This window comes from Frieseomelitta varia, unplaced genomic scaffold, assembly GCF_011392965.1.
Source record: "Frieseomelitta varia isolate USP_RPSP 00005682 unplaced genomic scaffold, Fvar_1.2 scaffold_786, whole genome shotgun sequence".
NCBI lineage: Eukaryota > Metazoa > Arthropoda > Insecta > Hymenoptera > Apidae > Frieseomelitta > Frieseomelitta varia.
In genome coordinates, this window is record NW_025110574.1 from 227,781 (window position 1) to 240,512 (window position 12,732).

The 12,732-nt window shown below is 34.3% G+C and overlaps 3 protein-coding genes across 5 annotated transcripts in view; 1 reads left to right on the forward strand and 2 right to left on the reverse strand.

Annotated features, from left to right (window-relative positions):
• LOC122535899 (dynein axonemal heavy chain 6) overlaps positions 1 to 2,376 on the reverse strand; it is a 22,266-nt gene extending 19,890 nt beyond the window's left edge. Inside the window, exons 1-7 of the mRNA XM_043667792.1 lie at positions 2,286 to 2,376; positions 1,212 to 2,214; positions 1,038 to 1,122; positions 844 to 958; positions 560 to 749; positions 347 to 488; positions 30 to 269 (exon numbers count right to left, since the gene is read on the reverse strand). Coding sequence (XP_043523727.1) covers positions 30 to 269; positions 347 to 488; positions 560 to 749; positions 844 to 958; positions 1,038 to 1,122; positions 1,212 to 1,372 — 933 coding nt within the window. The 5' untranslated portion in view covers positions 1,373 to 2,214; positions 2,286 to 2,376. The remainder of the gene's footprint in view (positions 1 to 29; positions 270 to 346; positions 489 to 559; positions 750 to 843; positions 959 to 1,037; positions 1,123 to 1,211; positions 2,215 to 2,285) is intronic.
• Positions 2,377 to 5,046: 2,670 nt separating this feature from the next.
• LOC122535898 lies at positions 5,047 to 5,956 on the forward strand. The gene is made up of 2 exons (XM_043667791.1): positions 5,047 to 5,215; positions 5,509 to 5,956. The coding sequence occupies exons 1-2, from the start codon at positions 5,048 to 5,050 to the stop codon at positions 5,896 to 5,898; spliced, it is 558 nt and encodes a 185-aa protein (XP_043523726.1). The 5' UTR covers position 5,047; the 3' UTR covers positions 5,899 to 5,956.
• A 373-nt stretch (positions 5,957 to 6,329) lies between these two features.
• Positions 6,330 to 12,732, reverse strand: LOC122535895 (ATP-dependent DNA helicase Q4). Of its 3 annotated transcripts, none has more exons than XM_043667785.1 (9): positions 12,217 to 12,726; positions 9,588 to 11,840; positions 9,329 to 9,440; positions 8,442 to 9,244; positions 8,074 to 8,361; positions 7,657 to 7,992; positions 7,424 to 7,583; positions 7,003 to 7,322; positions 6,330 to 6,901 (listed from the first exon to the last, which is right to left on the reverse strand). In XM_043667785.1, the coding sequence occupies exons 1-9, from the start codon at positions 12,325 to 12,327 to the stop codon at positions 6,668 to 6,670; spliced, it is 4,617 nt and encodes a 1,538-aa protein (XP_043523720.1). In that variant the 5' UTR covers positions 12,328 to 12,726; the 3' UTR covers positions 6,330 to 6,667. The 3 variants fall into 3 exon arrangements, 2 of the variants coding, with proteins under 2 accessions (XP_043523720.1, XP_043523721.1); XM_043667786.1 differs by having other exon boundaries at positions 6,330 to 6,898; positions 7,006 to 7,322; positions 12,217 to 12,724; XR_006308288.1 differs by lacking the exon at positions 6,330 to 6,901 and having other exon boundaries at positions 7,181 to 7,322; positions 7,424 to 7,501; positions 12,217 to 12,732.

Below are 12,732 nucleotides of genomic sequence, written 5' to 3' on the forward strand. Positions count from 1 at the left end.
TTTTTTTTTTAATGCAAACAGATATTTACTTGTTTCTCTGCGAAATAAAAGAGCAAAATCTTGTCAAAAATCGAGTTATCGAAGAAACTCGAGTTGAGGAAAATCGAGCACATGGACTTGATTTCTAACAACGCTTTACTGAGAATCGAGTCCGATATAAAGAGATTTTCCTTCAAATAATGTTTCGCCACAACGAACTTTTTATAACTGACTATCTTCTTCCAAACGTAGAAATTCTTCCACATTCGAAACACGATAAACGTCCGTATCTGAAAATACTGAGTTGTAAGAATGTTCGGAATAATGCAGGAAATAAAAAAAAAAAAAATGTCAAAAGACAATATACCTTTAACAACTTTAAGTAAAAAATGTATTCCCTTTCCCACTGTTCGATAGGCGTGAAACTCATTTCGTCCGGACTGTGCTGGGTTACACCACTGGCACTGATAGTCATGTAAACTTTGCCTACGTCTTTATACTGAACGACCCTGCAACAATATCATTGAAAGATTATTGTCCGTGCGTACATTGAAAATCTTCAGACAAAGAAGTGATTTACTTCAAAGCATAGGGAGTAAAATATTTCGAGGATCGATCCACAGCGTAAATCATGTAAAAGAATCCTATTTTAGGATTTTCTCGCAATTGTCGAATCAACTTCAACTGATCGATAAACCGAGGAGCATCGAGATCCATTTCCCTTTTATATTCTCGAAAATCCCGCGAAATTCTTTCCCTTGGTCCAACACCTGTTTCACGTGAAACGAGCGATTAATAAAAAAAAAAATTTTTCATTTGGTTCATAAGGTTAAAGGAAAAGTGACAAAAAAATTGTGATGCAACTTGTAAGTGTTTCAGAAGTGACGTCCTTTGTCAACATCTTCTCGATCCTCGTCAGCGAAATGCTTGGTTTGCACACCTGCTTCCTAATTTTCTCTTGTTGAGCGCTAAAACCGGTCTACAGAAGTACTCTTTTTAAATGTCTGTCGATAAAATTAATTAATTGAAAAAAAAAAGAAAATTATATAAATTCTCACCAATGGCTCCCGAATTTCTGGTTTATACTCGATCTTTTCGAGCAATTTCTTATGCGGTATGAAAAACGGTATTTCATTTTTCCCTCTGTATCAACATTTTCAAATGTATATTATACAGTTTATCGCAAAGAATGGCAAGTTTTTACAAAATTTTCTCACAAACTTCGAAATTACATTTTGTAACTACGCGGTGGTTGTCGGCACAATTTAAGTGCTAACTTATTCGGAGAAGAATGGAAGACAGTAGTAGATTCCGAATTTTTCTCTGTTCTTTTGTGCGTAGAAACATCCGAGACACTTTCCTTGCCTGATTTGTGTTCATCATCTCTATCCATTTTTTTTTATTTGCCAGCGAAAATTATGACAGTCAAACGGCCTGACTTTTCATCGTTCGTCGACTCGTCGTGTATCGATTAAACAAACAAAACTGAGAAAAAAAATGTTTTCGAGCTCCCTCTATTTCCACAATTATATTGCAGTTGCACATTCATAGCGATATTGAAATCGTCGATACACACCTACATACATGTGTTGCGTAGAAAAAAATACATTTAACTATCGGCGATTTATTAAATCTGCAAATCTATCAGTTTAAAAAAAAATTCACCCTACTTCTAGATGTCATTGTACTTATTGCTACTTTTGGTAAGATATAATAAAAAAATATACAAAATTTTGATATATGTATCATTCGATGTAACGTATTCATTTATGAATACAACGGAAGAAAATCTCTTTAGGTTCGTTGATTTTATTAATATTAGCTTGTAAGTATTAAATTCTGAAAGAGACACGACAAAACTATTTTTGCTTTTTCTTCAAGTCAGTATTGAGTATTGCAACTCCAAATGTGACATGAACTCTTACATAGAATGTACACTTTACGCTCACATATACTTATTATCAATGGCAACGAAGGTTTATTCATTGTATGCGAATTTATTATTTTCGACGTTCCATCAAATTCGCCTCTATTCGTTCTTGTAACAAAATTCCTCACATCGATAAAATTTTATATTTTGTATCAAATATTTTAAAAATGTGTCACATTAATTTCGTGCAACAATCGCCGAAATCGTAATCCAAACAGTATAAATTTCCTGCGGTAAATTGTATTGGAACTACAAAAGCATCGACATTACGTCACTGCGAACCTTTTGTCAACCTTCTATGAATTCTAAAAGATAAATAATGTATAATTAATTAGTAGAATAAAACACGAAAGGAATTATCTTCGTCCTTACGCACCAAGGCACGTACGTCATGTATATATTCGCATCGTGTTGATGACTCTTCCACGATTAGTAAACACGCCCATCTTTAATTCACATAGTTACAGGTTATCATGGCGAGTATCTGGCCCTCAGTCGAGCTACAAATGCGCAAGGAATTGTATGCGTGTTCGTGCTACGGCCGTTGCAATATGTTGCGTTTTATTGCTAATACGCAAGTGCCGAGTGCTACGCATAAGTGATACATCTACGTAAATTGTAATCTTGTATTTCATTGTAAGGTGAATTCACGCAATTTATCGAAGTGTAAAATCTCTTTCACGTGAAACGTGCATAGGTCTTTTCGCAAAATACGGTAAGTTAATTATCTGTTACGTTCTTATCAATAAATGTACATATTTACAATTGTTCTAGCGTTGTGTAGTCGCTATTCTCGATTTTACGTTTACATGCCGATGGTTTGGACACGTTGCTCACCAGTTTTTTTGGATTTCTCTAATTTTACATGCAGCCGAATCCTACCAATTACATACAGTCTGCAAGAATAATTATAAATTTCCCACTGTTTTCTTTATTTGCACGGTGAATGGTGTTTAATTCATATATTACGCGATTAGATTTTTTTAGATATTTCGTTAATAAAGCAATATATATATGTGTGTGTTGCATTAGTAAAAGCAATTTATGTTATCATGCGTTTTGCTATGGAAAGAAGTAGCGCACATCTCAGTGACAGTAATTTAAATATTCTGCTACGAGAATTACTTTTATTCAAATTGAAATGTTATTGGGATTACTTTTTGTAGCTCTGACTTGTTGCAGTTAAATTCTTTATCGTGCGCAGAAACATTTCTTTGATACGTATAAATACTTCATTACAACAGTATCGTAACTTCTATAAATCAATTTTATCTCACACTGTCGGCGTTGGGATTATTATGGAACAATAAATACTAATTGGAGAATAATTGTCGTTTGCGAATCATTAACAATAATGGATGAAGTTATGAGGGCTTATCATAGCCGAGATACTGCTTAAATTTTCTGAACCTTCAAGTAGAATTTAAATCCGTAAATTTGGATCACATGGTGTATCGATTTTTTTCTAAACTCTTTGGAGTATTGCAAAGAGACACTCGGTATTTCTAAATTCAACGTTGAGAGGTTATTTTTCAATGTTACCAACCAAGTTTCTCTCGTTACTCGCAAGCGCTGTTTGAGACATAATGATATATCCACGTAAGCGCGAATAATTACATTACGAAGGTTCAAAAGTCAATTACAGACTTTGTAGTTTTATCGCGAATTAAAATGAAATTACAGATGTGACGGGAGAGAAGCAAAAGAATCTTTCTACATACAAAGTATTAAAATCCTGTACGTTTGATCTTCGTCCGCGATTACGTAATATATGTTCATGAGGATTGGTCCTTGAGAAAAATTTGAAGACACTTGCCATGATTTCCCGTGAATTTAGGCGAAACTCTACAAACATAATAATAATAATGCAATACTTATTATTATCGTAACGCTGAGTAATTATCAGCAGGAAAATAAACGTAGAGGAATAACAAAATAATGTTTTAAATGACAAACAGTTGAGAGCAATATACGTTTTGCTTAATTGAAAAACTTCACTCGAATAAAGCGAAGAAAACAATTAACCTAAAAATTGAGGGTTGAATGAAAATAAATAATAGTATATCGCAGCATGTGCGTGTTCAAATATTTTTGCACGGTTTTGGAAAATTCTTGTAGAAAATGCGGTTTCGTTTGCTGCACGTGTTTCCAAGCCGTTGACGACGACAGCAGCACCAGCAGTTTATCGTCCTGAACAAGTAAATTAATAAGCTCGTCGACTTTATAGAAAAGTTTCTACAATTCCTACTTTCGAATTCCATGAGTTCTGTGATACCTAATATTTTCGTATCAGTCTTGACTCTGACTACAACGACTTTTTCCTTAGCACTCGTTCATATTCTTTGCAATGAGAAATTGATACTGAATACACGTGTGAAATTTATGTAATCATTTACATAAATGCGCATGAAATTGACAAAGATATGCTGTGTGTGAAGCATCGTGAACCGCTTAAAGAAAAAGTACAATTCTTCGGATATTATGTATTCGGTTCTAAAGCTATGTTTTTGAAAATATAATAAGTACGATAAAGGCTGGTAGTTTGTGCTGATAGTATGTTTATGAACAAGATATAAACGATTACTTTAAAGCGTTAAAAATAATGACCTTAATGACTAAAATATACTGTATAATTGAAGGAAAATATTATTTTATTACCTGATGGATGGATGATTTGACAGATGATATATTTTATATTTTAATTGGGATGCCTCCAATTACTTTTGTCATTTATTTCCTGTTCTTCTCTTTTTTATCGTTAACTTCTCACGCGTGCTTGTTGAAAATCGGAAAATTATTAACTTATTCGTTCTGCGTTTAATTATCTTCGGCCGGTCGACAAAAATAAACATAAAATACAGTTATCGATTGAATTAGATTGTCTCGCGTAAATGATAATAAACGTTCGATCGGATTGTTGATTTGAGGATCGTTTAACCTGTTTCAGAGAAACGTTCTTGCCAAGGTATCTAATCGTCGGAATATTAAAAAATCGTGGAGTGCTTTGTATCCGGGAAGTGACCCCGAGGACCCGGCCGAATACATTAAACTCTGCTTTCCTCGCCAAATACCGGGGGCTCTACGACGAACACGTTTTTTGCGCTGATTCTCTTGGCTATCCGAACAACAACACCGGAAATGGATCGAATCTACGTTGACGAGGAAACCGGCGAGAGTATTGTTCTTCCAGATTCCGACTGTGAAATTCGACGGCTGGTCAGCTCGATAAATAACGTTGAGACGGGAGAGCCGGAGATCAACGTGGTTGGAATAGAAACCACTAAAAGTCGGAGAACACGCTTCCAGGTAATGATTTCAAATGATAATCATGACGTACACGTTATTTCTTTTCTTTTCTTTTTTTTCCCCTCCACTTTGTTTTTTCCTTCGAAGCGGCTGCAATATCACGAAACCGTACTGAGTGGTAACGAATGCAGATTACATAGCTCGGCGGCGTTATGTAAATAGTCGTAGAAAATTAGAATAGGAGCTTAAGAGAGAGACTGAAGTTCTTAATTGTGTTTTAGAAGTTTCTTGCGCGATAGCGTAGAGAGTGTAATTGAGTGTAATTGAGAGTTAATTAATAAACAATTCCCTAGATTCCGAAAGAAGTGAAGGAAACGTTATCAATTAAAGATGGCACGTTAAGGAAAAGCGAGAACCTAATGGATTTAGAACCGGTCCCAGTTGGAGCATCGTTCGGCCAAGTGAATCCAATTTGTTTGTTCTTTCTTGCTGTCCTATGTTTCCGCTGGTTCTTGCCTATACTAATGTTCTTCGAGATGTCGTTGCATGTCTGGGCTCATCATAAAAACAAAACGTTGAAAGATGCCAATGTTTACTTCCGTTCTCCGTTCCATGGGATATCGTCCGAGTTTTGCGCACTATGTCAAAATGAAACGTGCATGAACCGTGTTGGGAAGATGCAGCAAATACGAATGCATAAGTTCCTGCGACAGTGTAATTACATGAAGAGAGTTGTAACGTGAATAGCTTGTCATTGTTGAGGGAACATTGCGAATATTAGTTAAACTCTGATGCTGGAAATAAAAAACTAGAATTTGAAATGAACGAAAAACACCGAAGAACAAAAAACATTCCAACCCACCTTGACAAAACACATATCGTATTGTATTTTAACATTAAGGAAATAAGAAATGTATTCGTGATTTTTGTCAATATAGATTTTATTGCCACAGATTAACTGAATTTACTAATGAAAATAAAAAAAAAAAAAGGTTTAAGCATAACAATGGTGCAGGAAGTGAACTTTAGATTGGATGTACGTGTATTGCTGAAACTAACAATGTAGCAATGCAAATTTATAATTATTGTTATATGTTAAAATTACAATAATGATGGAAGGAAATAATCATCGCATAACTTTTTTTTTTTTTTTTTTTTTTTTTTTTAGAAAAAGTATTTAAAGTTTATCCTACAAATGTAAAAAAATAAATTACTCTTTAAAGGCATGTTCGAGTAAATATTTTATACATTATGACCTATACGAATTTTACCATTTGTTATGGAAACAATAAAACGTTATATAACCTTTAATCTTTTATATATATATATATTTTTAAAACTATTTAATTAATATATATTAATATGTAAACCTACTGCTCAAATTTCGAATATTCATAAACTATAAAGATAATTATAACGTCAAACATTCGTCAAATGTCTAGCATTTAAGAATAACGGCTGTAGTGTACCAAAATCCATAAAAAAAACTACAACCACTGAAAACAATTTAATCTAACGTAAAGCTAAAATTTCTCTTGTAGCAATTTGACACAGAGCGTTGAAGTCAAATGAAATATGAGTTCTCCAGAAACGGCATTTACCCCATATATAAGCAGGATAATTTGGACTTTGTATCCCATGAAAAATTCGTGCGATTGCACGTCCAGTGAAATTATTATCGCGGTAACTTATAATCAAGTTACGAACATCGCAAGCTACTTGCGCTTCATTCTCTGCTACATTCTGAAAAAAACAAAAAAAAAAAAAAAACGAATTCTACGTATATTAAGTTCCCACGACATGTATAACATATATAATTTGGATATTAAACATTATGAAAAGGTTTATACTTGTTTCAAATCGATGTCTAATAGAATCTTCCCATCGAAGTAATTGCGAATAACGTCTTTCAATTGATCAGACTTGTTAATCATTTCATCATTTAATGTTAGACACTGTTGTACAGACGGAACACTAAACTTTTGAAGCGTAGTACTAATCGTTTCAAGTTGTTGCAAAGCCGAAGTTTCCTGAGACTGAGCACGGCTAACTAGAGCATCTAGTGCTTCGTCTAATTCTGTTTCCGTCAAATCTCCTGGGGCTTTCACCCTCAAACCAAGCTTCTCATATTTTACTGAAATAGCTGAACGCTTTGAAACTCCATTAACTAAGGAAAAAATAAAGGTATTAATCAAAGAGGTAACAAAGAATATTGTAAAAGAAAGAGAATTTTTACACGTGTGTTATTGTTTATTAATTAAAACAAACCTGTCTTCCACTCTAAATTTTTAAGATGACTTTTCACAACACCACTATCCCAACCTATAGCAGATGCAACATCCACAACTGGAAATTCAATAACATTACTACTTTCATGAGAAATACCGTTTTGTAAGTCTAGTGCGATAGCCATTGCAAGTGGCGGTGACTGAAAAATTGATGAGAATTTTATGTTAGATAAGTGACGTCTATTCGTGTAGAAGCATTGTATACAATATTACCGTTTGAGCAGCTTGCTTCAGCGCTTGAGGTCCGTTGTAACTTGAAACTCGGGCGTTGATATACACAGACGAAAGAAGGGTGATAAATCTTTTCGGATGTAATTCAAGGTAGCACAAGAGAGTTGAAATTTTTTCCTCCGAAATATCTAAAGCTGCAACTGTATCATCGATTGGAATAGCAACCTCGTGACCAGGACATTTGCGATCTGCTTTGCTTTCACGTAGTTTTGCACACGAACACGGGACAAAAACTTTCTGGAGTAAACGTCTAATTGTATGCCTGTCGATTCCATTTGCGTATATGTGCCGCCGTAATTCCAATTTATCCTTATTTTCCTGAAATGAGAAGAAAAAATGTTTGCATGATTGCAAGCCGATACGGTACAGTAAATTCGATTGTAGAGTGAATTTAAGTACTGTTGGATTTAAAAATAAATGACAGTAAGCTGGAAGTCCATCTCGGCCAGCTCTCCCGACTTCTTGAACGTATCCCTCGAAGGTCCCAGGCATGTTGTAATGTATTACAGCGCGAATATCCGGCTTGTTAAGGCCCATACCAAACGCTACAGTAGCAACAACAATTCTGATTTGTCCATTCATGAATGCCTTCTGGACAATTTTCCGGCGATGAGCCGATAAACCGGCATGATACGCTTCCGCGATAAAAGACAGTTTGGCGTTTGGTTTCTCAAAATTATGTTCGTCCTGTCAAAAAGCAGAATGCATCGTGATATATTGCCAACGTTACTGCTGACGTTCAATCATCAAAGTAATAATCAATATACCTGCAGGGAAGCAGTTCTTAGAAGACTCGCAATTCTTACACATTCTTCTCGACGGGTGCAATAAACAATAATCGAGTTACATTTCTGGAATCTTTCACTCAATAACAATTTGATTAAAGCCTGATCTCTATTTTCATCTTTGGAAATTGTAAACAGCAAATTTTTCGGTATCGGGATATCAGATATAACACCCGCCATTCCATCTTCTATATCTAAGTGACTTATTATGCTTTCAGCGGTAGCTTTTGTTGCGGTGGCGGTAAGCGCCAATACCGTTTTGACGCCTAACTTCTCCCTAAGAACTCGACAGACCATAAGGTAAGACGGACGGAAATTATGAGACCACTGTGAAATGCAATGAGCTTCGTCTATACACGCGAAAGCAATTGGTGGAAGCTGCCTCAATAAAGCACCGAATCCAGTTGACTTTTCACCAGCTACTACAGCCTCTGGAGAAATTAATAAAATATTCAGTTTTCCTTGTTTCACCATTTGCATGACATTGTCTTTTACTTTTTCCGTTTGATTGGTATGTAGACAGGCTGCAGATAAAAATGACGGGACACCCGTCACTTGGTCATCCATTAAGGATACCAGCGGTGATATGACTAAAGTGATGCAATTGTAGTATTTGGAATAGAGATATGCAGGTAGCTGGTAACATAAAGACTTTCCAGAACCAGTAGATAAGGTTACCAATGTCGATTGACCAGATAGTATTCTCATTACAGCTTTCTCTTGTCCAGGTCTAAATGTTTCGTGACCGAATTTTCGCAACACATCAAAAACTTCGGATGGTGTTTCTGTAATTATAGCACATATACAAACAAAGTTAATAACAATCAATAAATTAATTAATAACTTGTACTAGATTCTTAATTAATTACCTATACACGATCGATCTTCCTGAAGTTCATACAGTGGTTGTAGTCTGCTAATCTCTGGTGGTAGTAATTTTTGTACCAAATCTTCGGGAATTTTATGGCTGAATAAAATATTCTGCAAATTTCATATAAATAACATATAAATATAACAAATATAACAAATAATATTTCTTATATAACAAATATAAGAAATAAATATAACAAATAACACATAAATTAATTGCCGCAAAATTGTAAGAAAATTAAGAATTTCAAGGCATACTTCGTCCTCGATGGGTTCCCATAAATCATGATCGTCGGTTTTATTCCCCGTTTCATTTTTCGTCGACTCAAGCTTTGCTTCAACAAAGTACGATGGTTTCTCCGGCAAACGGTCAATTCGATTAGCATGTGCTGTAATTGCATTCTGGCTGGCCATTTGTTGAGCCTCTTCTAAAGTTGGAAACGTCGAACTTTCATCTACTTCGTTTAACGGAATTAAATCGTCACTGTTCTTATTCGGGCAATATTTTGAAAAATGGCCGGTACTTCCGCATTTAAAACAACTGTATGCACCTTTCTTCTCAACAAAGTCAGCTACCATTAAACTGCCCTCGCCAGATGCAAGCTCTTTCTTTTTTTCTTTCCACTGATTCTTCTTATACTTGGAGAAATTAAAATGCTTCTTACCACGCACAAATACCTTTTTCTTTAAATTTATTCTAACAAAGTTTTCATTTACTTTTCCATCTGCTATCTTCTTCTCTAACGTTTCTTTATTTGTTAATTGTTTCTTCGACTTTGCAGATTCAGAGAAACTTAAATCATCGGCTTTCGAAGAAATAGATCTAGCAAATTGTTCAATAAGATCTCCTTGATTACTTTTGCATATTGCAAAACGTGGAACAGCTTCTAAGGTTTCTATTCCATATATCTCAGGTTTCTTATCATTTGTATTTTCGAGATCTGCGTCACACGTTTCTAAGTCATCTTCCTCATATTGTACGTTCTTTTTCTTTCTACAAGATCTTTTCGTTTTAGTTGCACTTTTTATTTCGTTTGTTGTTGTTGATTCATTAGCTTTACTTTTTCTTCTTGCGCTCGTTCGTTTTGTTTTTGACACTTTCTTTTTCTTCTCCTCACTTTCATCGAAATCAGGATCTGAATTGTCGGATGAGTCGTGTTTAATTTTTCTCCGAATTCTACGATTCGTTGATTTTCCTTTAACTGATTTTTCTATGTCCTCCTGATCGTGCGTGTTTGTATCTACAGTTTGTAATATATCTTTTACATTATCATTGCATTTGTCAACGTTATTAATCAAATTTTTTTGAATATTTACATGTATGCTGTTATTCTTAGCTGAATTTATACTAGTTGTGTTTAAGTCGTTACATTTTTCTTCACTGAGAACTGTTTTATTTGATACTAAACCATCTGTACAGTTTTTGAGACATATTTTTTTGGACGGATGATTTTCTTGATCGCTAAAGCCTTTTTTGAAATTTCTGATACGTTTGTTTTTATGTTCTCCTTCTGAATCACTGTTACAAATAAAATCTTCCTCGTCTGATATTTGAGGAATTTCTTGCATGTCAGACGCTAATATATTTTCTTTAGATGAACGAATACTTGTTTCTACTGATTCGATACCAGAGTCGCTTTTTCCAGAAAGCCTCTGCAGCGAATCAAATGCTGTGCAATCTAAATTATTTTGTTTGGCGCACCTGTCTAACCATCCAGAATTTAGATTTCTACTAATAATATGTCCTTCAGTCAATTGCAATATTGTACCAATTGATTGAGCAACACATTTAGGTTCAACGTACGTTACTTTCACAGACTTCGTACCAAGTATAGATTTTGTTCGTTCATCAACATTTAAATCATCTTTGTTATTTAGTTCTATGTTTGTATTTTGTACAATACTAGATGTACTTGTATCAATATTATCGTCTTTCTCAGATTTATTTTTTGTTTTTGTTGTAGACAGAGATTTTCTAGGATTTCTTTTCATAAAACTTGAACTTGTGAATTTATTTTGCGACAACTGAAAAGAAGATGATCTACCTATTAATGTTTGTTTCTTCTTAGGTATTTGTTCGTTACTTTTACTCAAATGATCACCCCATACACCTTTCACATTTTTATATTCATTTTTATCTGCCATCAAACTATTAATAGTATGTTGGCTCTGACACTCTTGCGAACTTTTATTAATATTTATATTTTCATTATCTCTGTTTTCCGTGCTTTTTATATCTTTTAAACTTGTATTTTTTTTATTACTTTCTATATTACCCTCTATATTTTTTGTGCTGTTCTCGTTTTGCTCATGTTTTTCGTTATCCTTTAAAGACTTATTATCATCTTTAATTTCTTCAGACAATGTACACGTTACATTTTGAGTAACATTATCTTCTGTCTCATCAGAAAACGAAATGTCTACAAGTGTTTCCTCCAAAGCACGCGTTTTTAACTTCCAGTACATTTTATAAGATTCTTTGATTTTTATGTCAGCCTCTTTAATGTCGTCCTGTAACAATAAAAAGTTGATCAGTTAATATCGCGTAAGATTTTGTTCTACATAATTCACAATTTTATAATTTCTTATAATGGTGAATCAAGAAACATCAAATGAGAAAGGATAAAAATGTTCAATTCTGACTGGTACTGAAATCTCTTATGAAAAGAAAAATTACTGACTATGGAAGAGTGATTTCAATTGTAGGAAAATAGATTAATTACATATAAGAAAGTAAGCTCCTCCTTATCTTTGAACAATTTCAACTAAAAGTAACCATTTCGATGACAAAATGAAACTGAGAAATTATCGTCAAAGTTGGATAGCAACGAGATAATTGCAATCGTCTTAATTTTATGTTATAATTTACAAAAGTTGCGTGCAATACCTTATTCGGCTTACGTCCATGTTTCGCGGTGAAGCGGCTTTCCCATAATTTAACACGAGTTTTATATTTTTGATATTGTGTCTTGAACACTGGGTCCGATAATATCTCCATCTTGTCACAAACATTGAGAAAATTACAACTGTTCGTAAATGTCTCTGTATGGTACGTGTACGCATCGACTTGATTCAATTCATTTTGACAAATTATAGGTTAGCCCGAACGGTTTCTGAAGTTACGTCGAATGAATCAAACGCTCGCGACACGAGATCACATGGCAAATATCGTTTGTGCAACTTCTTTAAACATTTTCATTCAGAAAAATTAATTTCACAGAACTAGATGTGTCACTGATATTTGAACGACGCAACGTAAGTAACAGTAATTTGTCAGTTCGCGACTGACGAAAAGACAACGGTAGTGGGGTATTTAAATTGGACGAGCGTACACAGAGAGGATGATTAGTCAGAAGAACCTGAATCTGATTGGCTATTTCTGATAGAATTAATACACGTAAAA